The 24018-nt window shown below is 41.6% G+C and overlaps 2 protein-coding genes across 6 annotated transcripts; both read left to right on the forward strand.

Moving 5' to 3' along the window:
• The first annotated feature begins 2677 nt into the window (after positions 1-2677).
• On the forward strand, positions 2678-10071 carry LOC143336214 (uncharacterized). Of its 4 annotated transcripts, XM_076756203.1 has the most exons (11): positions 2678-2849; positions 3103-3131; positions 3656-3847; positions 5098-5300; positions 5487-5502; positions 5850-5919; positions 6173-6201; positions 6726-6917; positions 8401-8603; positions 8800-8815; positions 9516-10066. In XM_076756203.1, the coding sequence occupies exons 1-11, from the start codon at positions 2812-2814 to the stop codon at positions 9611-9613; spliced, it is 1086 nt and encodes a 361-aa protein (XP_076612318.1). In that variant the 5' UTR covers positions 2678-2811; the 3' UTR covers positions 9614-10066. The 4 variants fall into 4 exon arrangements, with proteins under 4 accessions (XP_076612318.1, XP_076612321.1, XP_076612317.1 ...); XM_076756206.1 differs by lacking the exon at positions 8800-8815 and having other exon boundaries at positions 9516-10071; XM_076756202.1 differs by lacking the exon at positions 2678-2849 and having other exon boundaries at positions 2981-3131.
• Positions 10072-10701: 630 nt separating this feature from the next.
• Positions 10702-23667, forward strand: LOC143335860 (uncharacterized). 2 transcript variants are annotated; one of them, XM_076755508.1, is made up of 15 exons: positions 10702-10845; positions 10967-10992; positions 11583-11774; positions 12941-13143; positions 13340-13355; positions 13752-13943; positions 15526-15728; positions 15925-15940; positions 16337-16528; positions 18111-18313; positions 18510-18525; positions 18922-19113; positions 20696-20898; positions 22415-22430; positions 23131-23667. In XM_076755508.1, exons 1-15 carry the CDS (start codon positions 10817-10819, stop codon positions 23226-23228), a joined length of 1797 nt encoding a protein of 598 aa, XP_076611623.1. In that variant the 5' UTR covers positions 10702-10816; the 3' UTR covers positions 23229-23667. The 2 variants fall into 2 exon arrangements, with proteins under 2 accessions (XP_076611623.1, XP_076611624.1); XM_076755509.1 differs by lacking the exon at positions 22415-22430.
• The last annotated feature ends 351 nt before the right edge of the window (positions 23668-24018 follow it).

Consider the following 24018-nt stretch of genomic DNA (forward strand, 5'->3'; position numbering starts at 1 on the left):
GTGGGAAACACCGCATGCAGGAGAAGGACACAGCCCTGGATGCCACTGTCTAGTAAGAACTGTTTCATGGTTAATCACATCATTCATTAATCCTGAGCAGTGGCGGAAAGTAATTAAGTACATTTACCCAACTACTGTACTCAAGTACAATTCTGAGAGTGTTTTCATTTTATAATACTTTACACTTCTACTGCACTACTTTTCGGAGGCAAATATTGTACTTTACTACTACTACTACATTTATTTGATAGCTTTAGTTACTTTGCATGGTTAGATTCTAAATACAAAATCTAAATAAACTGATAAATTATGATATATTATCATAGGTTGAATTATGCAGCTCCAGCAGTGTGAAAAATTATAAAAATGAGCTTCAAACATGAACGCATCACTAGTTACAATCCAATAATACAAACTCATACAAACAGCATATTAACAGTGCTGGAAGAAGTATTCAGATCCCTTATTAAAGTCACAGATAAATGTAGTGGAGTAAAATGTACAATATTTCCACCACGTGTAAAATAGCATCAAATGCAGATACTCAAGTAAAGTACAAGTACCTCAAATTTGTACTTAAGTACATTACTTAAGTATATTTCAGCACGGTATGCAAAGTTCTTTTTTTTTTGCTCCACCTCAATGGAGTACACCAATACGATGCTTTGTGTACTTGTATACACCGCTGTAAATATTCGTATTCCACCACTGTTCACAGATCAATGAAAAGCCGTTGTTATGAACATCTTCTACATTTGCTCAGCAGCCCTTTGTTCTGCGTGTCTGGTCAGTCATAGGCTTTTTCACAGCTTGGCAACGTGAAGGGCGTTTTTATCAGTCGCTTAGAACTGATCTGTAAAGCTTTAGTAAATTATTTATCATATCACCATTAATGCAGCCGTATAATTCACAAACCCTTAATGGAAGGTGCCTCATACCAAAGTGGGATTGTTGCCTCTCTTGACACAATATGTGCATAATGTGTAAAATTATAGACTACATAAGTGAGTCTGCAACTTTTTTAATAATTTCGAATGCTTAATTTATTAATTACGTGCATATGCATGTAAACTTTCTGTGGCCATAAGACCCTGTGGCGTGGTCAGATTAACTGCGTGATGGGTGAAAAGGAGATGTTGTGCATTGTGTGCTGTGGTTCTACTGGAGCTGTCACTTCTTATTCAGCATTTTCATACATCGTTGTAACATTGGAAAGAACTTCACACTTTAAATTTGCACTGTGAGAGCTGATTTATTGCACACAAATAGACAAAACATGACACCTGTGAGGCAGCGGAGCACTAACAATTCCATGGCCTAGTTCAGAATCGAGTATGTGGGTGGCGTTTGTATTAATTCAATATACATGTTGAAATTGATTTAGGAATTCACAGCGTCACCTAGATTTGGACACAATGGACCTTTTCCTAAACACCAGGTAATATCCCTCATGCTCTAACAAGCTCCAGTCACTGAGTGAAATACCCAGCAGAGATGGCTTCAGCTCAGACAAATCAGACCTAACAATGTGATAATTGCAGCATGGAAAGTATGAATTTTCTCTCAGTGCTTCTCAGTTATGAGTCATCATGAATCCTGAGCGCACAGCAGTTAATTCCAACTGAACACAGCAGGATCTCACTGAGTAATGCAAACACTCTGATACACAGAAGGGGGACGAGGAAGGAGCTGCTGTGGTGTTTGTTTGGTGTTAAAGACAGTATTGATCATTCCACAAACCCAACCCACTGACACAGAGCTCGGTGTGGCGTTTAGGGACCAGAGAGCTGGCATATTATTTCAAGTATGAAATTCCACATTTTTATTTACTTTCAGCAGTCACATAGTGCTTTAATGAATTCGCTGATCAGTTTCATGCCTGATGTGCATTTGGTCCTCCTTCTCAATCCTAAAAACTGACTTCTTTTTTATTTTTTACCAAAATATCTGAATGCATCAACAGGAAGCATTTCAGGCTTCACTCAGTCATAGAAGCTTACGAGCGGTCAGTGAAGGCAGCAGCAGTCAGCGGGGGGGGGGGGGGGGGGGGGGGGTCCTCCTGTCAGCAGCCTGTCTGTGTGAGGAGGTGAGGAGTCCATGCAGTGTGGACTTCATCCGTCGTTATCTTTATGCACGTAGTCTGTATTGTTTCGGAATTCAGCCTCCTGAGTGAAAATGTGACAGAAATTAAATATTTATCCACAATATGCAGCATACACACTCTTTGGCCACTTTATTAGGTGCACACATGTGATGTAATGCAACCCAATACACCTGTTCTGCCACAAGGCTTCTTTTATTTTGACTTTCATATTCAATACATAGATTTGTTAATACAGTTACATGTATGAGCACTGAGGCCATAGTTAGTGATAGACACTGGACAGCATTAGGAAGGACACAAAAATGAAAAACAACGCTCAATATAAAGCACTTCTGCACAACGACGCCTTTAACTGTGACATAAACATTGTACAGGTCATAAAGGTGGGATTTCTGGGAGTGTGAGCAGATGTTGCTCAGCTTTCTCCTAGAATGAGATCATTTTGAATAATATGCAACAGGTGAACGGCTAACCTGGCAGAATCTGAATCTGCCCTCTGTGATCAGACTGTCTCCACTGCCCATGTTTTCAGATTACGGAGGGAGCTGCTCACAGCGAGTGCCAGCACTGAACAGACGCTCTGCAGTTACTGCTTCCTTCCTCTCTAGTGGTGGACTTGAGAACATGCAGCAAAAATGTCAAAGCAAAAGTGAAAGTGCTTCACTCGCAGGGAGGTGCCACAGTTATTTCTGCTCCGAGGGACAGATATGCCAGAGAGAGAACCGACAAACTACCAGTCGATTTCGTAAGTAGGCATGTAAAATCTTTTTTCATTAATCCCTGTGAGGCTGTGAGCTGCTGACTATCTGCCGTGCATCAGAGTACGATCTGGTTACGGACCTCTGAGGTATTTCTTTCTGCATTTTGTGGGCTGGGTACTGGTTTGTACAGAGCAGCTGTGAGCAGTGTGTGAGTCACACCTTCTTGTTCAGCCTTATTTCTTTTTGTTGAATTATGTTGACTAAAGGTTCATGTCTGTTTCTTTATCTCTTCCTCAGTAAGATGGACCAGGAAGTGGTGGAAACTGGTGAGATGACAAGTGTTTCATAAACAGATAACATGTGCTGCTCTGTCAAGACGGCAACATAAGAATATTTAGTAATTCTATTAGATAACAATCAAAGCTGCTCTTAATATCTTTTGTGTCATAACCGGATCACCTGACAGGATGTATTATGGGAGGGAGGGTTTCTCACAGAGTTATCAGCTGAGTCCCACTGAACGCTGCATGTCCAGCCCCCAACAATAGACAGACACCGTTAGCCACTAGCTGCTGAGCACAATGCAAGATTTAGCAGCTCAAGAGCCAGATAGTTCTTGCATAAGTATACAAATTGCTCACATCTAGGATCAGCAGATAAAAGCGGTGCTATTTTAGCTTTTGATTTCATGCTAAAATCACATCGGAGTTTGACTGACAGCTGTCACGCCGGCTTTAACAAACTGTGGACAAACACGATGAGTTGAATTGAGTCAAGAGGCTAGAAATGAAATCAAAGCTACTGCATGTTTCAGGGTTTGGAGGACTCACACGTTCTTCTCTGTCTTTAGTGTCATGGAAAAAGTTCTTCGTCATCTTGGCGGGAAACACACAAGGGGCTCATGTCACCATTGTTGAAAAGCTTAAGTCCTCCGGCCAAACTGAAGTGGACTCTGCTGAAAAAAGTGACTACCGTCTGCTTTTCTGTCCCGTCGCTTCACGAGTTGGGACGGACATCGGCGAGGCCCTGCAGACCGTTCCAGGTAGGAAACGCCTTCGACCATTGTTCGGCCAATTTCGCTCTGATTAAAAAGTATACAGAGTTGAACCAATCACATGGAAGCTCTTTATTTTGGTATAAAAAACATACCAATATCTTTGTTTCTGTACTGGTTCTGACTTGAAATTCCTGTTTTTAGCAGTTCTCCCGCTAGTGTGGCCAAGGCCTAAGGAGGATGAATACTGCCTCAAAACAGGAATTAGCTTCCATGTTTGATGACTGGCTCAAACAAACTTTCTAACTAAGAAATATTCTCTGTGGAGTACACGTTTCCTCCAAAAAAACAAAAACAAAAACAAAAAACAATAAACAAAACAATAAACAAAACAAAACAAAAAAACGTAGTCAAATAAAAGGCGAGTTTACTGGCTGCTTATTATTTAATCACTATATAATCTACATAATCAACACCTTGTTGTTCTGGGGTCATCTAAAGTGTCATTTCCTGATTTGAGTCACTGTGGGTGCATGTGTATTAATTTCCCAGTCAAAATGTATTTTGTAGTAACATATAAGCACCACAAGATGGCAGTAGTTATATTTCAAGTGCCATATGGGAACCCTGCAAGTCAGTGAGTTTTCCACAATATATTCCTGCAAATGTTTCACAATAAATACTTTGTTAAGAAACAGAGGGCTTTTAATTTGAAAGTAATACAGGAAATCATGAGTTGTATGAACAGTGAATTAACTAAAATCTGACCAATTATACTTATGGAACAGACGTAATTATTAATAAAGGCCTGTTTCTAATACAAGTCAGTTTGAAGGAAAGGCCTTGTTCCATTCTGCAGCTGAGGTAAATAAAGGCTCCGGTAATCCAGTATGTGGATTATCCACTTCTATTCAGACACTGTTTCTGGAAGCAGATGCTGCTACTGACTTTTTAAATTGTCATTTTTCTGCAGTATGAACATCACAAATTCAATTTAATTTAACTCAAAGCAGAAAACTACATTAGCGTAGTGTAATTCATTCAATTGAGAAAAAAAGTGCTTTTCTGAATGAATGAGATTATTATGTTGTGTTGAGTAATGGGAATTGTTAATTTAAGTCAAGCATACTGCAGGTTGTATTATACGCAGCTCTGGGTGTGTCTGTTTTTCTTGGGGTGAGTTTGTAAAACATGCAGGTCGTGTAACAGCCAGTATCAACAGTGTTTCTGGAATCCTAAAAACCAAAAGATCTCTGCTCTTTAGTTTCATCTTGTCATTGCTGTCTGTGTGCTTACAGATGGAAAACCAATAATCCTGGTGGTGATGCATCACACCTTCAATCCTGACTGTGTTGTAGCCGAAAGCCGAAGACAGGTGAACAACCAGAACGTCCGCCTCACTGTGGACTATCTGTTCCATGAGGGCAATCTCCTGACGTGCTCACGCAATGATATTGCCTTGTTTGAGATCAAGAAGCTTCTCGAAGTTTCTGGTTCGGAGGTAATGACTAGATTTACTCATCAAATACAATCACACAATCATTGTGGAGTGAACTGGTGCTGTGATTTTAGAGGATAAAGGATCATTACTATGATCCACCTCTGAGATGATGCACATGATGTAGTTTCATTATTACAAACTGTTGTTCCTCACCTTTCTTTGTCTTTCTTTCTTTCTTTTTTTCAGATCTGCCAAAGCAATTGTAAGTGTAAAGGTAACAGTAAACTTCAGATTTCAGATGAGTCTGTCTTTAGACTTCACTCACATAGTCATGTGTACATTAAAAGAGTTGGTCTGTCCGTACTGGCTGTGTAGTGATACCTTACTGGTGGGACTCCAGTATAACAGATTGGGTACAAAATCCACAATCCTCAATCTATGAAGAAGTGGATCACATGCCGTCAGAGACCTGGACAGCATTCAGATACATTATGTAGACCAGTGGTTTGAAGGTGAAAACAAAGTAACATGTACTGCAGTGCAGTGATGGCGTCAGTGGACATTTTTGAGTCTTCTGAGACATTTTGAGTATTGTCACTTTTGTTACAGTTGCACAGTTATTTCTGCTCCGAGGGACAGATATGCCAGAGAGAGAACCGACAAACTACCAGTCGATTTCGTAAGTAGGCATGTAAAATCTTTTTTCATTAATCCCTGTGGGGCTGTGAGCTGCTGACTATCTGCCGTGCATCAGAGTACGATCTGGTTACGGACCTCTGAGGTATTTCTTACTGCATTTTGTGGGCTGGGTACTGGTTTGTACAGAGCAGCTGTGAGCAGTGTGTGAGTCACACCTTCTTGTTCAGCCTTATTTCTTTTTGTTGAATTATGTTGACTAAAGGTTCATGTCTGTTTCTTTATCTCTTCCTCAGTAAGATGGACCAGGAAGTGGTGGAAACTGGTGAGATGACAAGTGTTTCATAAACAGATAACATGTGCTGCTCTGTCAAGACGGCAACATAAGAATATTTAGTAATTCTATTAGATAACAATCAAAGCTGCTCTTAATATCTTTTGTGTCATAACCGGATCACCTGACAGGATGTATTATGGGAGGGAGGGTTTCTCACAGAGTTATCAGCTGAGTCCCACTGAACGCTGCATGTCCAGCACTCAACAATAGACAGACACCGTTAGCCACTAGCTGCTGAGCACAATGCAAGATTTAGCAGCTCAAGAGCCAGATAGTTCTTGCATAAGTATACAAATTGCTCACGTCTAGGATCAGCAGATAAAAGCGGTGCTATTTTAGCTTTTGATTTCATGCTAAAATCACATCGGAGTTTGACTGACAGCTGTCACGCCGGCTTTAACAAACTGTGGACAAACACGATGAGTTGAATTGAGTCAAGAGGCTAGAAATGAAATCAAAGCTACTGCATGTTTCAGGGTTTGGAGGACTCACACGTTCTTCTCTGTCTTTAGTGTCATGGAAAAAGTTCTTCGTCATCTTGGCGGGAAACACACAAGGGGCTCATGTCACCATTGTTGAAAAGCTTAAGTCCTCCGGCCAAACTGAAGTGGACTCTGCTGAAAAAAGTGACTACCGTCTGCTTTTCTGTCCCGTCGCTTCACGAGTTGGGACGGACATCGGCGAGGCCCTGCAGACCGTTCCAGGTAGGAAACGCCTTCGACCATTGTTCGGCCAATTTCTGACTTGAAATTCCTGTTTTTAGCAGTTCCCCTGCTAGTGTGGCCAAGGCCTAAGGAGGATGAATACTGCCTCAAAACAGGAATTAGCTTAACAAACTTTCTAACCAAGAAATATTCTCTGTGGAGTACATGTTTCCTCCAAAAAAAACCAAAACAATAAACAAAACAAAACAAAAAAAAAACATAGTCAAATAAAAGGCGGGTTTACTGGCTGCTTATTATTTAATCACTCTATCATCTACATAATCAACACCTTGTTGTTCTGGGGTCATCTAAAGTGTCATTTCCTGATTTGAGTCACTGTGGGTGCATGTGTGTTAATTTCCCAGTCAAAATGTGGCACGGTGGCAACACTGTCGCCTCACAGCAAGAAGGCCCCGGGTTGGAATCTCGCTGCGGGCACCGGGTGTGTCCTCCACCATGCTTCGGTGCCTGCTGCTCGAGGAGGGCCTTTCTGTGTGGAGTTCACCTGGGGTATCCTCCGTAAAAATATACCCCCACTAAAAAAACATGCAAGAAGATCACCACCTGACCAATGGTGACAGAAGAATGGGTCCCCGGGCGCCGGTCTGGCTGCCCACCGCTCCTGGTCTGCCGCGGAGGAGGGACGACCAGGATGGGTTAAAGGCGGAAGTCAAATTTCACCTCCGTGTGCCGTGCTCGCATGTGTGTGTGACAAATAAAGGGGAATGTCTCCCCCCGATTCTTCTTATTCTTATTCTTCATATAAGCACCACAAGATGGCAGTAGTTATATTTCAAGTGCCATATGGGAACCCTGCAAGGCAGTGAGTTTTCCACAATATATTCCTGCAAATGTTTCACAATAAATACTTTGTTAAGAAACAGAGGGCTTTTAATTTGAAAGTAATACAGGAAATCATGAGTTGTATGAACAGTGAATTAACTAAAATATGACCAATTATACTTACTGTATGGAACAGACGTAATTATTAATAAAGTCCTGTTTCTAAGTTAGTTTGAAGTAAAGGCCTTGTTCCATTCTGCAGCTGAGGTAAATAAAGGCTCCGGTAATCCAGTATGTGGATTATCCACTTCTATTCAGACACTGTTTCTGGAAGCAGATGCTGCTACTGACTTTTTAAATTGTCATTTTTCTGCAGTATGAACATCACAAATTCAATTTAATTTAACTCAAAGCAGAAAACTACATTAGCGTAGTGTAATTCATTCAATTGAGAAAAAAGTGCTTTTCTGAATGAATGAGATTATTATGTTGTGTTGAGTAATGGGAATTGTTATTTTAAGTCAAGCATACTGCAGGTTGTATTATACGCAGCTCTGGGTGTGTCTGTTTTTCTTGGGGTGAGTTTGTAAAACATGCAGGTCGTGTAACAGCCAGTATCAACAGTGTCTCTGGAATCCTAAAAACCAAAAGATCTCTGCTCTTTAGTTTCATCTTGTCATTGCTGTCTGTGTGCTTACAGATGGAAAACCAATAATCCTGGTGGTGATGCATCACACCTTCAATCCTAACTGTGTTGTAGCCGAAAGCCGAAGACAGGTGAACAACCAGAACGTCCGCCTCACTGTGGACTATCTGTTCCATGAGGGCAATCTCCTGACGTGCTCACGCAATGATATTGCCTTGTTTGAGATCGAGAAGCTTCTCGGAGTTTCTGGTTCAGAGGTAATGACTAGATTTACTCATCAAATACAATCACACAATCAATGTGGAGTGAACTGATGCTGTGATTTTAGAGGATAAAGGATCATTACTATGATCCACCTCTGAGATGATGCACATGATGTCGTTTCATTATTACAAACTGTTGTTCCTCACCTTTCTTTCTGTCTGTCTGTCTGTCTTTCTTTCTTTTTTTCAGATCTCCCAAAGCAATTGTAAGTGCAAAGTTAACAGTAAACTTCAGATTTCAGATGAGTCTGTCTTTAGACTTCACTCACATAGCCATGTGTACATTAAAAGAGTTGGTCTGTCCGTACTGGCTGTGTAGTGATACCTTACTGGTGGGACTCCAGTATAACAGATTGGGTACAAAATCCACAATCCTCAATCTATGAAGAAGTGGATCACATGCCATCAGAGACCTGGACAGCATTCAGATACATTATGTAGACCAGTGGTTTGAAGGTGAAAACAAAGTAACATATACTGCAGTGCAGTGATGGCGTCAGTGGACATTTTTGAGTCTTCTGAGACATTTTGAGTATCGTCACATTTGTTACAGTTGCAGCGATGGTGTGGTTAAACAGGAGATTGGCTGAAGTCTGTCTGATCGTGGATCAATCGCGTTGCTTGCGCAGTCGACATCATTGTAAAATTGTATCCAGTCAACACCTTCTCATGTGGAAACAATACAGCAGGTTGTTTGCCAGTGAATCTCAAAACTACATAAATGAGCGTTGGGGAGTACGAGCGACTGGCGGACTGGACGAATATGCACAGACACGTCGGTCCGAGTCTATGCTGTGTCCACCAGGTTAAAACAAGAAAAATGACAGGACTGATGACCGAAAACCCTGATTGTAAAGAAATCTTGGATTATCAGATGACTAATTCCTGTGTTTTTCTTTGGTTTAGGTTGGAGGAACCGTCATTTGCTGCTTGCAGCTGTTGTATTTGGAGGAGTGGTGGTGTTGGTGATCACTCTGGCCGTCAATTTAATCCCAAAGAAGTAACAAAGATCTGTGCTGACTGTCACAAGCCCGTGTTAGAAAACTCAAAGCAACATACTCCCAGACTGACAGTATTATAAGTATTATAACAATCAATGATTCCTGAAGGGGCAGAGTATTGTGCCATCTAATGCATATGTAATCATCCACAAATATATAATAACTAATACTAATAACTGATTAGTGCTCTTATTATTGTAGTGTAATTGTGAAGGATAAGACAGATTTTTGTGGAGCTTATAACTAATGCTGGGCATGTAATGTAAAAAATATATTCCATATTCACTGTGAACTATTCAACACTGAGATTGGAGAATACGTCAGTCTCAAAAAATCGAAAAGTTTGTGGTTACTGAAGTTGTTCCTCCTAACTGTGCTGGATGTTAATGTAAGTGATAAAATCCTTTATGAGAATGTTGGAATGCTTTAATCACAAAGAATAAACAAGAATGAATCAAATGAAGCGATTGTATCATATTTGTGGAGCTCGTCTCTGCTGCTTTGCTGATGAACAAACGCGATGTACTCCTAACATGAGGAGAAGGTCTTTACCAGCCTCACTGTGGAGAACTGTGGTGGCACGATGGCGATATGACTGAGACTGGGAGTCCAGTCAGGATGACGATGGTGAGGTCTCCTTTTAAAAACTGCTGCATGGTGACTCAGGTTTGACAGAAGACAGCAATGAAGCCAAGAAAATGTGGAGCACTTTATGATAACGACCAGTCATATAAGAGCCGACTTAATGATGAACTCATCAACAAAGAAGGTAAAGTATGAAATAACTGCAAACAAATCATCAGTAAAAGATGAAAAAGTAATGTGTTTGTGTATTATGAATTCTCTTGTGAGTAAGTAAGAATAATGAGGAAGACATGGCCTGGTTGAAGCTGACCCTGCTCTCACTCGGTGCTCAGACTCCCTCCATCCAACACGTGAAGGCTATATCTCTAATCTAAACACACAGTAACTGCCAGTGAGAGAGTATTGCACCAGCAGTGTCACACTGATGTGCTCTGCAGCTCCTCCTTACTTTCACTTCTGCTTTGAAGTGAAAGTGAAAGTGTTGCACTCGCAGGGAGGAGCTGGTTTCCAGCCGAACGTGGGACAGAAATCCAAGAGACAAAACAAAGAAATTCTCAAACTATTTCAGTCCGTGTATGCTGAAATCATCCCTGTGAGACTGTGAGCTGCTGACCTTCCACCATGCATCGGAGCACTTACAGCCGTCTGAGGTATTTTGAACGGTGTCGTGTGGGTACAGAGTATTTCCTGCTTTGGCTTATTTGCTTTTGTTGGACGATGTTGAAAATAAATGAGCAAAGGATCATCTGTGTTTCTTTATCTCTTCCTCAGAGACGTGGAGCAGGAAGAGTCAACTGGTGAGAAAACAAATCTACTTATGTCATAGATTGATGACGTGCAGCTCTGTCAAGACTGCAGTATTTCAGTGATAAAGACAATAAAGTACATGAAGTCGTTACAAGCTGCTCATGCAGATATAATTGTAACTATAAGAATGTTATGAAAACACCAGGATGTGCATCAGAAAGTGACTCGTCCTTAATAACATGTGACATTAGGATGTTGTTTCTGAGTATGTTCACTCCTGAATTCTAGATTCAGTCTGTTGCTCTGAGGTCGCTGTCTCACCTGGAGTCTGGCTCGTTTGGTCTCTGGACACATTGAAAATGATACCCAGATTACTTCTGATTCATTTTTGTTCACTTTGATGTATTGCAAACAAACCATGAGTGTAAAAGAACAAAACTGTCATTGGACAGTTTCTGCATTATCAGTGCTGCACAGCATCACATAAGGAAATGAAATTTCGGTGATTTGTTTTTTATTAAATCCTGTCTGGTGGCTGTAATTATCTTATGAAGTAAGAATTAACTATGGGCTCCAAACTTGACAAAACTACGGCATCTTACAGGGTAAGATGGACTCACACATTCTTCTCTGTCTTCAGTGTCATGGAAGAAGTTCTTCATCTTCTTGGCGGGAAACACACAAGGGGCTCATGTCACCATTGTTGAAAAGCTTAAGTCCTCCGGCCAAACTGAAGTGCAGTCTCCTGAAAGAAGTGACTACCTTCTGCTTTTCTGTCCCGTCGCTTCACGAGTTGGGACGGACATCAGCGAGGCCCTGGAGACCGTTCCAGGTAGGAAACGCCATCGGCCATTGTTTGGCCAATTTCACTCCGATTACTGAAAGCGTACAGAGAAATTTGACTAATCTGCGGTGTGAGAACCACAAATTCAACATCATTGATTACCAGGAAGATACAAAGTTTCCAGATGCAGGTGGCAGCTGTTCTAAAGCTCTGATAGGCCAACTGTGCGCTTCCTGCTCAGCATCAAACACAACGTGTATGAAGAAAAAGAGCCACAGCTTGGTCGCCCATGTGCGATGTGCTACGATGGAGGGAAAACCAAAACAATCTCCACTCCTAAGTTTCATATTGTCATTGCTGTCTGTGTGCTTACAGAGGGAAAACCAATAATCCTGGTGGTGATGCATCACACCTTGTGTGTCATTTCCTGATTTGAGTCACTGTGGGTGCATGTGTGTTAATTTCCCAGTCAAAATGTATTTTGTAGTAACATATAAGCACCACAAGATGGCAGTAGTTATATTTCAAGTGCCATATGGGAACCCTGCAAGTCAGTGAGTTTTCCACAATATATTCCTGCAAATGTTTCACAATAAATACTTTGTTAAGAAACAGAGGGCTTTTAATTTGAAAGTAATACAGGAAATCATGAGTTGTATGAACAGTGAATTAACTAAAATATGACCAATTATACTTACTGTATGGAACAGACGTAATTATTAATAAAGTCCTGTTTCTAAGTTAGTTTGAAGTAAAGGCCTTGTTCCATTCTGCAGCTGAGGTAAATAAAGGCTCCGGTAATCCAGTATGTGGATTATCCACTTCTATTCAGACACTGTTTCTGGAAGCAGATGCTGCTACTGACTTTTTAAATTGTCATTTTTCTGCAGTATGAACATCACAAATTCAATTTAATTTAACTCAAAGCAGAAAACTACATTAGCGTAGTGTAATTCATTCAATTGAGAAAAAAGTGCTTTTCTGAATGAATGAGATTATTATGTTGTGTTGAGTAATGGGAATTGTTATTTTAAGTCAAGCATACTGCAGGTTGTATTATACGCAGCTCTGGGTGTGTCTGTTTTTCTTGGGGTGAGTTTGTAAAACATGCAGGTCGTGTAACAGCCAGTATCAACAGTGTCTCTGGAATCCTAAAAACCAAAAGATCTCTGCTCTTTAGTTTCATCTTGTCATTGCTGTCTGTGTGCTTACAGATGGAAAACCAATAATCCTGGTGGTGATGCATCACACCTTCAATCCTAACTGTGTTGTAGCCGAAAGCCGAAGACAGGTGAACAACCAGAACGTCCGCCTCACTGTGGACTATCTGTTCCATGAGGGCAATCTCCTGACGTGCTCACGCAATGATATTGCCTTGTTTGAGATCGAGAGGTTTCTCGGAGTTTCTGGTTCGGAGGTAATGACTAGATTTACTCATCAAATACAATCACACAATCAATGTGGAGTGAACTGGTGCTGTGATTTTAGAGGATAAAGGATCATTACTATGATCCACCTCTGAGATGATGCACATGATGTCGTTTCATTATTACAAACTGTTGTTCCTCACCTTTCTTTCTGTCTGTCTGTCTGTCTTTCTTTCTTTTTTTCAGATCTCCCAAAGCAATTGTAAGTGCAAAGTTAACAGTAAACTTCAGATTTCAGATGAGTCTGTCTTTAGACTTCACTCACATAGCCATGTGTACATTAAAAGAGTTGGTCTGTCCGTACTGGCTGTGTAGTGATACCTTACTGGTGGGACTCCAGTATAACAGATTGGGTACAAAATCCACAATCCTCAATCTATGAAGAAGTGGATCACATGCCGTCAGAGACCTGGACAGCATTCAGATACATTATGTAGACCAGTGGTTTGAAGGTGAAAACAAAGTAACATGTACTGCAGTGCAGTGATGGCGTCAGTGGACATTTTTGAGTCTTCTGAGACATTTTGAGTATCGTCACATTTGTTACAGTTGCATGTTTCAGGGTTTGGAGCACTCACACGTTCTTCTCTGTCTTCAGTGTCATGGAAAAAGTTCTTCGTCATCTTGGCGGGAAACACACAAGGGGCTCATGTCACCATTGTTGAAAAGCTTAAGTCCTCCGGCCAAACTGAAGTGGACTCTGCTGAAAAAAGTGACTACCGTCTGCTTTTCTGTCCCGTCGCTTCACGAGTTGGGACGGACATCAGCGAGGCCCTGCAGACCGTTCCAGGTAGGAAACGCCTTCGACCATTGTTCGGCCAATTTCGCTCTGATTAAAAAGTATACAGAGTTGAACCAATCACATGGAAGCTCTTTATTTTGGTATAAAAAACATACCAATATCTTTGATTCTGTACTGGTTCTGACTTGAAATTCCTGTTTTTAGCAGTTCCCCTGCTAGTGTGGCCAAGGCCTAAGGAGGATGAATACTGCCTCAAAACAGGAATTAGCTTAACAAACTTTCTAACCAAGAAATATTCTCTGTGGAGTACATGTTTCCTCCAAAAAAAACCAAAACAATAAACAAAACAAAACAAAAAAAGAACGTAGTCAAATAAAAGGCGGGTTTACTGGCTGCTTATTATTTAATCACTCTATCATCTACATAATCAACACCTTGTTGTTCTGGGGTCATCTAAAGTGTCATTTCCTGATTTGAGTCACTGTGGGTGCATGTGTGTTAATTTCCCAGTCAAAATGTGGCACGGTGGCAACACTGTCGCCTCACAGCAAGAAGGCCCCGGGTTGGAATCTCGCTGCGGGCACCGGGTGTGTCCTCCACCATGCTTCGGTGCCTGCTGCTCGAGGAGGGCCTTTCTGTGTGGAGTTCACCTGGGGTATCCTCCGTAAAAATATACCCCCACTAAAAAAACATGCAAGAAGATCACCACCTGACCAATGGTGATGCAGAAGAATGGGTCCCCGGGCGCCGGTCTGGCTGCCCACCGCTCCTGGTCTGCCGCGGAGGAGGGACGACCAGGATGGGTTAAAGGCGGAAGTCAAATTTCACCTCCGTGTGCCGTGCTCGCATGTGTGTGTGACAAATAAAGGGGAATGTCTCCCCCCGATTCTTCTTATTCTTATTCTTCATATAAGCACCACAAGATGGCAGTAGTTATATTTCAAGTGCCATATGGGAACCCTGCAAGTCAGTGAGTTTTCCACAATATATTCCTGCAAATGTTTCACAATAAATACTTTGTTAAGAAACAGAGGGCTTTTAATTTGAAAGTAATACAGGAAATCATGAGTTGTATGAACAGTGAATTAACTAAAATATGACCAATTATACTTACTGTATGGAACAGACGTAATTATTAATAAAGTCCTGTTTCTAAGTTAGTTTGAAGTAAAGGCCTTGTTCCATTCTGCAGCTGAGGTAAATAAAGGCTCCGGTAATCCAGTATGTGGATTATCCACTTCTATTCAGACACTGTTTCTGGAAGCAGATGCTGCTACTGACTTTTTAAATTGTCATTTTTCTGCAGTATGAACATCACAAATTCAATTTAATTTAACTCAAAGCAGAAAACTACATTAGCGTAGTGTAATTCATTCAATTGAGAAAAAAGTGCTTTTCTGAATGAATGAGATTATTATGTTGTGTTGAGTAATGGGAATTGTTATTTTAAGTCAAGCATACTGCAGGTTGTATTATACGCAGCTCTGGGTGTGTCTGTTTTTCTTGGGGTGAGTTTGTAAAACATGCAGGTCGTGTAACAGCCAGTATCAACAGTGTCTCTGGAATCCTAAAAACCAAAAGATCTCTGCTCTTTAGTTTCATCTTGTCATTGCTGTCTGTGTGCTTACAGATGGAAAACCAATAATCCTGGTGGTGATGCATCACACCTTCAATCCTAACTGTGTTGTAGCCGAAAGCCGAAGACAGGTGAACAACCAGAACGTCCGCCTCACTGTGGACTATCTGTTCCATGAGGGCAAACTCCTGACGTGCTCACGCAATGATATTGCCTTGTTTGAGATCGAGAAGCTTCTCGGAGTTTCTGGTTCGGAGGTAATGACTAGATTTACTCATCAAATACAATCACACAATCAATGTGGAGTGAACTGATGCTGTGATTTTAGAGGATAAAGGATCATTACTATGATCCACCTCTGAGATGATGCACATGATGTCGTTTCATTATTACAAACTGTTGTTCCTCACCTTTCTTTCTGTCTGTCTGTCTGTCTTTCTTTCTTTTTTTCAGATCTCCCAAAGCAATTGTAAGTGCAAAGTTAACAGTAAACTTCAGATTTCAGATGAGTCTGTCTTTAGACTTCACTCACATAGCCATGTGTACATTAAAAGAGTTGGTCTGTCCGTACTGGCTGTGTAGTGATACCTTACTGGTGGGACTCCAGTATAACAGATTGGGTACAAAATCCACAATCCTCAATCTATGAAGAAGTGGATCACATGCCGTCAGAGACCTGGACAGCATTCAGATACATTATGTAGACCAGTGGTTTGAAGGTGAAAACAAAGTAACATATACTGCAGTGCAGTGATGGCGTCAGTGGACATTTTTGAGTCTTCTGAGACATTTTGAGTATCGTCACATTTGTTACAGTTGCATGTTTCAGGGTTTGGAGCACTCACACGTTCTTCTCTGTCTTCAGTGTCATGGAAAAAGTTCTTCGTCATCTTGGCGGGAAACACACAAGGGGCTCATGTCACCATTGTTGAAAAGCTTAAGTCCTCCGGCCAAACTGAAGTGGACTCTGCTGAAAAAAGTGACTACCGTCTGCTTTTCTGTCCCGTCGCTTCACGAGTTGGGACGGACATCAGCGAGGCCCTGCAGACCGTTCCAGGTAGGAAACGCCTTCGACCATTGTTCGGCCAATTTCGCTCTGATTAAAAAGTATACAGAGTTGAACCAATCACATGGAAGCTCTTTATTTTGGTATAAAAAACATACCAATATCTTTGATTCTGTACTGGTTCTGACTTGAAATTCCTGTTTTTAGCAGTTCCCCTGCTAGTGTGGCCAAGGCCTAAGGAGGATGAATACTGCCTCAAAACAGGAATTAGCTTAACAAACTTTCTAACCAAGAAATATTCTCTGTGGAGTACATGTTTCCTCCAAAAAAAACCAAAACAATAAACAAAACAAAACAAAAAAAGAACGTAGTCAAATAAAAGGCGGGTTTACTGGCTGCTTATTATTTAATCACTCTATCATCTACATAATCAACACCTTGTTGTTCTGGGGTCATCTAAAGTGTCATTTCCTGATTTGAGTCACTGTGGGTGCATGTGTGTTAATTTCCCAGTCAAAATGTGGCACGGTGGCAACACTGTCGCCTCACAGCAAGAAGGCCCCGGGTTGGAATCTCGCTGCGGGCACCGGGTGTGTCCTCCACCATGCTTCGGTGCCTGCTGCTCGAGGAGGGCCTTTCTGTGTGGAGTTCACCTGGGGTATCCTCCGTAAAAATATACCCCCACTAAAAAAACATGCAAGAAGATCACCACCTGACCAATGGTGATGCAGAAGAATGGGTCCCCGGGCGCCGGTCTGGCTGCCCACCGCTCCTGGTCTGCCGCGGAGGAGGGACGACCAGGATGGGTTAAAGGCGGAAGTCAAATTTCACCTCCGTGTGCCGTGCTCGCATGTGTGTGTGACAAATAAAGGGGAATGTCTCCCCCCGATTCTTCTTATTCTTATTCTTCATATAAGCACCACAAGATGGCAGTAGTTATATTTCAAGTGCCATATGGGAACCCTGCAAGTCAGTGAGTTTTCCACAATATATTCCTGCAAATGTTTCACAATAAATACTTTGTTAAGAAACAGAGGGCTTTTAATTTGAAAGTAATACAGGAAATCATGAGTTGTATGAACAGTGAATTAACTAAAATATGACCAATTATACTTACTGTATGGAACAGACGTAATTATTAATAAAGTCCTGTTTCTAAGTTAGTTTGAAGTAAAGGCCTTGTTCCATTCTGCAGCTGAGGTAAATAAAGGCTCCGGTAATCCAGTATGTGGATTATCCACTTCTATTCAGACACTGTTTCTGGAAGCAGATGCTGCTACTGACTTTTTAAATTGTCATTTTTCTGCAGTATGAACATCACAAATTCAATTTAATTTAACTCAAAGCAGAAAACTACATTAGCGTAGTGTAATTCATTCAATTGAGAAAAAAGTGCTTTTCTGAATGAATGAGATTATTATGTTGTGTTGAGTAATGGGAATTGTTATTTTAAGTCAAGCATACTGCAGGTTGTATTATACGCAGCTCTGGGTGTGTCTGTTTTTCTTGGGGTGAGTTTGTAAAACATACAGGTCGTGTAACAGCCAGTATCAACAGTGTCTCTGGAATCCTAAAAACCAAAAGATCTCTGCTCTTTAGTTTCATCTTGTCATTGCTGTCTGTGTGCTTACAGATGGAAAACCAATAATCCTGGTGGTGATGCATCACACCTTCAATCCTAACTGTGTTGTAGCCGAAAGCCGAAGACAGGTGAACAACCAGAACGTCCGCCTCACTGTGGACTATCTGTTCCATGAGGGCAATCTCCTGACGTGCTCACGCAATGATATTGCCTTGTTTGAGATCGAGAAGCTTCTCGGAGTTTCTGGTTCGGAGGTAATGACTAGATTTACTCATCAAATACAATCACACAATCAATGTGGAGTGAACTGATGCTGTGATTTTAGAGGATAAAGGATCATTACTATGATCCACCTCTGAGATGATGCACATGATGTCGTTTCATTATTACAAACTGTTGTTCCTCACCTTTCTTTCTGTCTGTCTGTCTGTCTTTCTTTCTTTTTTTCAGATCTCCCAAAGCAATTGTAAGTGCAAAGTTAACAGTAAACTTCAGATTTCAGATGAGTCTGTCTTTAGACTTCACTCACATAGCCATGTGTACATTAAAAGAGTTGGTCTGTCCGTACTGGCTGTGTAGTGATACCTTACTGGTGGGACTCCAGTATAACAGATTGGGTACAAAATCCACAATCCTCAATCTATGAAGAAGTGGATCACATGCCATCAGAGACCTGGACAGCATTCAGATACATTATGTAGACCAGTGGTTTGAAGGTGAAAACAAAGTAACATGTACTGCAGTGCAGTGATGGCGTCAGTGGACATTTTTGAGTCTTCTGAGACATTTTGAGTATCGTCACATTTGTTACAGTTGCATGTTTCAGGGTTTGGAGCACTCACACGTTCTTCTCTGTCTTCAGTGTCATGGAAAAAGTTCTTCGTCATCTTGGCGGGAAACACACAAGGGGCTCATGTCACCATTGTTGAAAAGCTTAAGTCCTCCGGCCAAACTGAAGTGGACTCTGCTGAAAAAAGTGACTACCGTCTGCTTTTCTGTCCCGTCGCTTCACGAGTTGGGACGGACATCAGCGAGGCCCTGCAGACCGTTCCAGGTAGGAAACGCCTTCGACCATTGTTCGGCCAATTTCGCTCTGATTAAAAAGTATACAGAGTTGAACCAATCACATGGAAGCTCTTTATTTTGGTATAAAAAACATACCAATATCTTTGATTCTGTACTGGTTCTGACTTGAAATTCCTGTTTTTAGCAGTTCCCCTGCTAGTGTGGCCAAGGCCTAAGGAGGATGAATACTGCCTCAAAACAGGAATTAGCTTAACAAACTTTCTAACCAAGAAATATTCTCTGTGGAGTACATGTTTCCTCCAAAAAAAACCAAAACAATAAACAAAACAAAACAAAAAAAGAACGTAGTCAAATAAAAGGCGGGTTTACTGGCTGCTTATTATTTAATCACTCTATCATCTACATAATCAACACCTTGTTGTTCTGGGGTCATCTAAAGTGTCATTTCCTGATTTGAGTCACTGTGGGTGCATGTGTGTTAATTTCCCAGTCAAAATGTGGCACGGTGGCAACACTGTCGCCTCACAGCAAGAAGGCCCCGGGTTGGAATCTCGCTGCGGGCACCGGGTGTGTCCTCCACCATGCTTCGGTGCCTGCTGCTCGAGGAGGGCCTTTCTGTGTGGAGTTCACCTGGGGTATCCTCCGTAAAAATATACCCCCACTAAAAAAACATGCAAGAAGATCACCACCTGACCAATGGTGATGCAGAAGAATGGGTCCCCGGGCGCCGGTCTGGCTGCCCACCGCTCCTGGTCTGCCGCGGAGGAGGGACGACCAGGATGGGTTAAAGGCGGAAGTCAAATTTCACCTCCGTGTGCCGTGCTCGCATGTGTGTGTGACAAATAAAGGGGAATGTCTCCCCCCGATTCTTCTTATTCTTATTCTTCATATAAGCACCACAAGATGGCAGTAGTTATATTTCAAGTGCCATATGGGAACCCTGCAAGTCAGTGAGTTTTCCACAATATATTCCTGCAAATGTTTCACAATAAATACTTTGTTAAGAAACAGAGGGCTTTTAATTTGAAAGTAATACAGGAAATCATGAGTTGTATGAACAGTGAATTAACTAAAATATGACCAATTATACTTACTGTATGGAACAGACGTAATTATTAATAAAGTCCTGTTTCTAAGTTAGTTTGAAGTAAAGGCCTTGTTCCATTCTGCAGCTGAGGTAAATAAAGGCTCCGGTAATCCAGTATGTGGATTATCCACTTCTATTCAGACACTGTTTCTGGAAGCAGATGCTGCTACTGACTTTTTAAATTGTCATTTTTCTGCAGTATGAACATCACAAATTCAATTTAATTTAACTCAAAGCAGAAAACTACATTAGCGTAGTGTAATTCATTCAATTGAGAAAAAAGTGCTTTTCTGAATGAATGAGATTATTATGTTGTGTTGAGTAATGGGAATTGTTAATTTAAGTCAAGCATACTGCAGGTTGTATTATACGCAGCTCTGGGTGTGTCTGTTTTTCTTGGGGTGAGTTTGTAAAACATGCAGGTCGTGTAACAGCCAGTATCAACAGTGTCTCTGGAATCCTAAAAACCAAAAGATCTCTGCTCTTTAGTTTCATCTTGTCATTGCTGTCTGTGTGCTTACAGATGGAAAACCAATAATCCTGGTGGTGATGCATCACACCTTCAATCCTAACTGTGTTGTAGCCGAAAGCCGAAGACAGGTGAACAACCAGAACGTCCGCCTCACTGTGGACTATCTGTTCCATGAGGGCAAACTCCTGACGTGCTCACGCAATGATCATGCCTGGTCTGAGATCAAGAAGCTTCTCGGAGTTTCTGGTTCGGAGGTAATGACTAGATTTACTCATCAAATACAATCACACAATCAATGTGGAGTGAACTGATGCTGTGATTTTAGAGGATAAAGGATCATTACTATGATCCACCTCTGAGATGATGCACATGATGTCGTTTCATTATTAGGGCCACGGGGCAAGCCACGAGCACTACTGCCTACAGCAAAGCTGTAGACGATAAATTTTCCATAAGAAATGAATGGGAGGCCGTAAAAATTGTCGCACTTTTTCTACTGGCTACTGCTCCGGCATACTTTCACCTAGAGACTCCATTTAAACTTTAAATTGTAGACACAAGTCTTGTCTATTGCTGTATTAAGCCACGTTTTGATAACTCATGTAGTTTTTGAATAATCCCTCATCAATGACCATGAGCGTTTTTGGAGAAATTCTCAGATTTCAATGGGTGTGTATTGCGCGGACAGTTAGAGGCTAGAGTGGGTGACATCATCGCTAGAGTGGGAGAGAGCCGAAAAAAACGCCTAGATTTTTGCTCTTTCCACGCTCCTCCCGGCCACAGTTTACGCTCTACAGGCGTGATTTTTTCCACAGTTGTAGACAAACTTGTCCTCTCTCTCACAATGTGCTCGAAAAATCTGTGAGACTTACAGAATTTGAATTAGCAGCCTCTAAGCGCGGCCACGTCTGTCTCTGCTCTCCATGCACTCCAATACAAAGATTTTCGGAGAGAAGCAGAAAGGAGCCCCGTTTTCAACTCGCGACTGTGTCCACAATATTTGCTGTAGAAACACAAAATTACACCAAATCGTTCAGGAAGTCCTCAAGGCGCCCACGGTGTTTTTGTTTTTCTGATAGGAGCTACCGTTCTCTCAGGAGAAGCCCAAACGTGAGAGGAGTGCAGAGGCAGAAAATCGCTCGTTTTCTCCGCTTTTCTGTCTGCCCCAGTCTGTCTGCCCCTGTCGTCAACGGCAACCGGCTTAAGTTGCCATGACAACCTCTGAGCCTAAGTAGTCAGAGTGGCAGAGAGCCTTTTTTTAAGTCCAGATTTTCTGTCTTTCCACGCTCCTCCCGGCCACAGTTTACACACTACAGGCATGATTTTTTCCACAGTTGTAGACAAACTTGTCCTCTCTCTCACAATGTGCTGGAAAAATGTGTGAGACTTACAGAATTTGAATTAGCAGCCTCTAAGCCCGGCCACTTCTGTCTCTGTCTCTTTTTCTCTCTCTGAGTGCATGTGTGCCTGAGTGCTGAGAGGGGGCGTGTGTGTGCGTGCGCAGCTGTGTCTCATAGAGCATGATTGGGAGGGGCTCTGAAGTTGCTGTGGCAACCTCTGAGGCTCAGTACCTCTGTGAGCACTTCTCTCTCATGCTCCCACACACAAATAAACAGACATATGGGCATATAATGTAATGTATATGTACGCGGTCGGGCAGTAGACCCCGTGGCCCTTTCAAAATTTCCCGCAGGGAAATTGTCTAGTTACAAACTGTTGTTCCTCACCTTTCTTTCTGTCTGTCTGTCTGTCTTTCTTTCTTTTTTTCAGATCTCCCAAAGCAATAGTAAGTGCAAAGTTAACAGTAAACTTCAGATTTCAGATGAGTCTGTCTTTAGACTTCACTCACATAGCCATGTGTACATTAAAAGAGTTGGTCTGTCCGTACTGGCTGTGTAGTGATACCTTACTGGTGGGACTCCAGTATAACAGATTGGGTACAAAATCCACAATCCTCAATCTATGAAGAAGTGGATCACATGCCGTCAGAGACCTGGACAGCATTCAGATACATTATGTAGACCAGTGGTTTGAAGGTGAAAACAAAGTAACATATACTGCAGTGCAGTGATGGCGTCAGTGGACATTTTTGAGTCTTCTGAGACATTTTGAGTATTGTCACATTTGTTACAGTTGCAGTGATGGTGTGGTTAAACAGGAGATTGGCTGAAGTCTGTCTGATCGTGGATCAATCGCGTTGCTTGCGCAGTCGACATCATTGTAAAATTGTATCCAGTCAACACCTTCTCATGTGGAAACAATACAGCAGGTTGTTTGCCAGTGAATTTCAAAACTACATAAATGAGCGTTGGGGAGTACGAGCGACTGGCGGACTGGACGAATATGCACAGACACGTCGGTCCGAGTCTATGCTGTGTCCACCAGGTTAAAACAAGAAAAATGACAGGACTGATGACCGAAAACCCTGATTGTAAAGAAATCTTGGATTATCAGATGACTAATTCCTGTGTTTTTCTTTGGTTTAGGTTGGAGGAACCGTCATTTGCTGCTTGCAGCTGTTGTATTTGGAGGAGTGGTGGTGTTGGTGATCACTCTGGCCGTCAATTTAATCCCAAAGAAGTAACAAAGATCTGTGCTGACTGTCACAAGCCCGTGTTAGAAAACTCAAAGCAACATACTCCCAGACTGACAGTATTATAAGTATTATAACAATCAATGATTCCTGAAGGGGCAGAGTATTGTGCCATCTAATGCATATGTAATCATCCACAAATATATAATAACTAATACTAATAACTGATTAGTGCTCTTATTATTGTAGTGTAATTGTGAAGGATAAGACAGATTTTTGTGGAGCTTATAACTAATGCTGGGCATGTAATGTAAAAAATATATTCCATATTCACTGTGAACTATTCAACACTGAGATTGGAGAATACGTCAGTCTCAAAAAATCGAAAAGTTTGTGGTTACTGAAGTTGTTCCTCCTAACTGTGCTGGATGTTAATGTAAGTGATAAAATCCTTTATGAGAATGTTGGAATGCTTTAATCACAAAGAATAAACAAGAATGAATCAAATGAAGCGATTGTATCATATTTGTGGAGCTCGTCTCTGCTGCTTTGCTGATGAACAAACGCGATGTACTCCTAACATGAGGAGAAGGTCTTTACCAGCCTCACTGTGGAGAACTGTGGTGGCACGATGGCGATATGACTGAGACTGGGAGTCCAGTCAGGATGACGATGGTGAGGTCTCCTTTTAAAAACTGCTGCATGGTGACTCAGGTTTGACAGAAGACAGCAATGAAGCCAAGAAAATGTGGAGCACTTTATGATAACGACCAGTCATACAAGAGCCGACTTAATGATGAACTCATCAACAAAGAAGGTAAAGTATGAAATAACTGCAAAC

The sequence above is a fragment of the Chaetodon auriga genome, chromosome 18 (genome assembly GCF_051107435.1).
Source record: "Chaetodon auriga isolate fChaAug3 chromosome 18, fChaAug3.hap1, whole genome shotgun sequence".
NCBI lineage: Eukaryota > Metazoa > Chordata > Actinopteri > Chaetodontiformes > Chaetodontidae > Chaetodon > Chaetodon auriga.

Bases quoted from the DNA above. Each gene is read 5' to 3' on its own strand.
- LOC143336214 (XM_076756202.1), top strand. From the start codon at position 3,059: ATGTTGACTAAAGGTTCATGTCTGTTTCTTTATCTCTTCCTCAGTAAG. The intron at 6,202-6,725 runs GTGAGATGACAA...CTCTGTCTTTAG, and splicing joins CCAGGAAGTGGTGGAAACTG to TGTCATGGAAAAAGTTCTTC. The intron at 6,918-8,400 runs GTAGGAAACGCC...GTGTGCTTACAG, and splicing joins GGCCCTGCAGACCGTTCCAG to ATGGAAAACCAATAATCCTG.
- LOC143335860 (XM_076755508.1), top strand. From the start codon at position 10,817: ATGCATCGGAGCACTTACAGCCGTCTGAG. The intron at 10,993-11,582 runs GTGAGAAAACAA...CTCTGTCTTCAG, and splicing joins GGAGCAGGAAGAGTCAACTG to TGTCATGGAAGAAGTTCTTC. The intron at 13,944-15,525 runs GTAGGAAACGCC...GTGTGCTTACAG, and splicing joins GGCCCTGCAGACCGTTCCAG to ATGGAAAACCAATAATCCTG.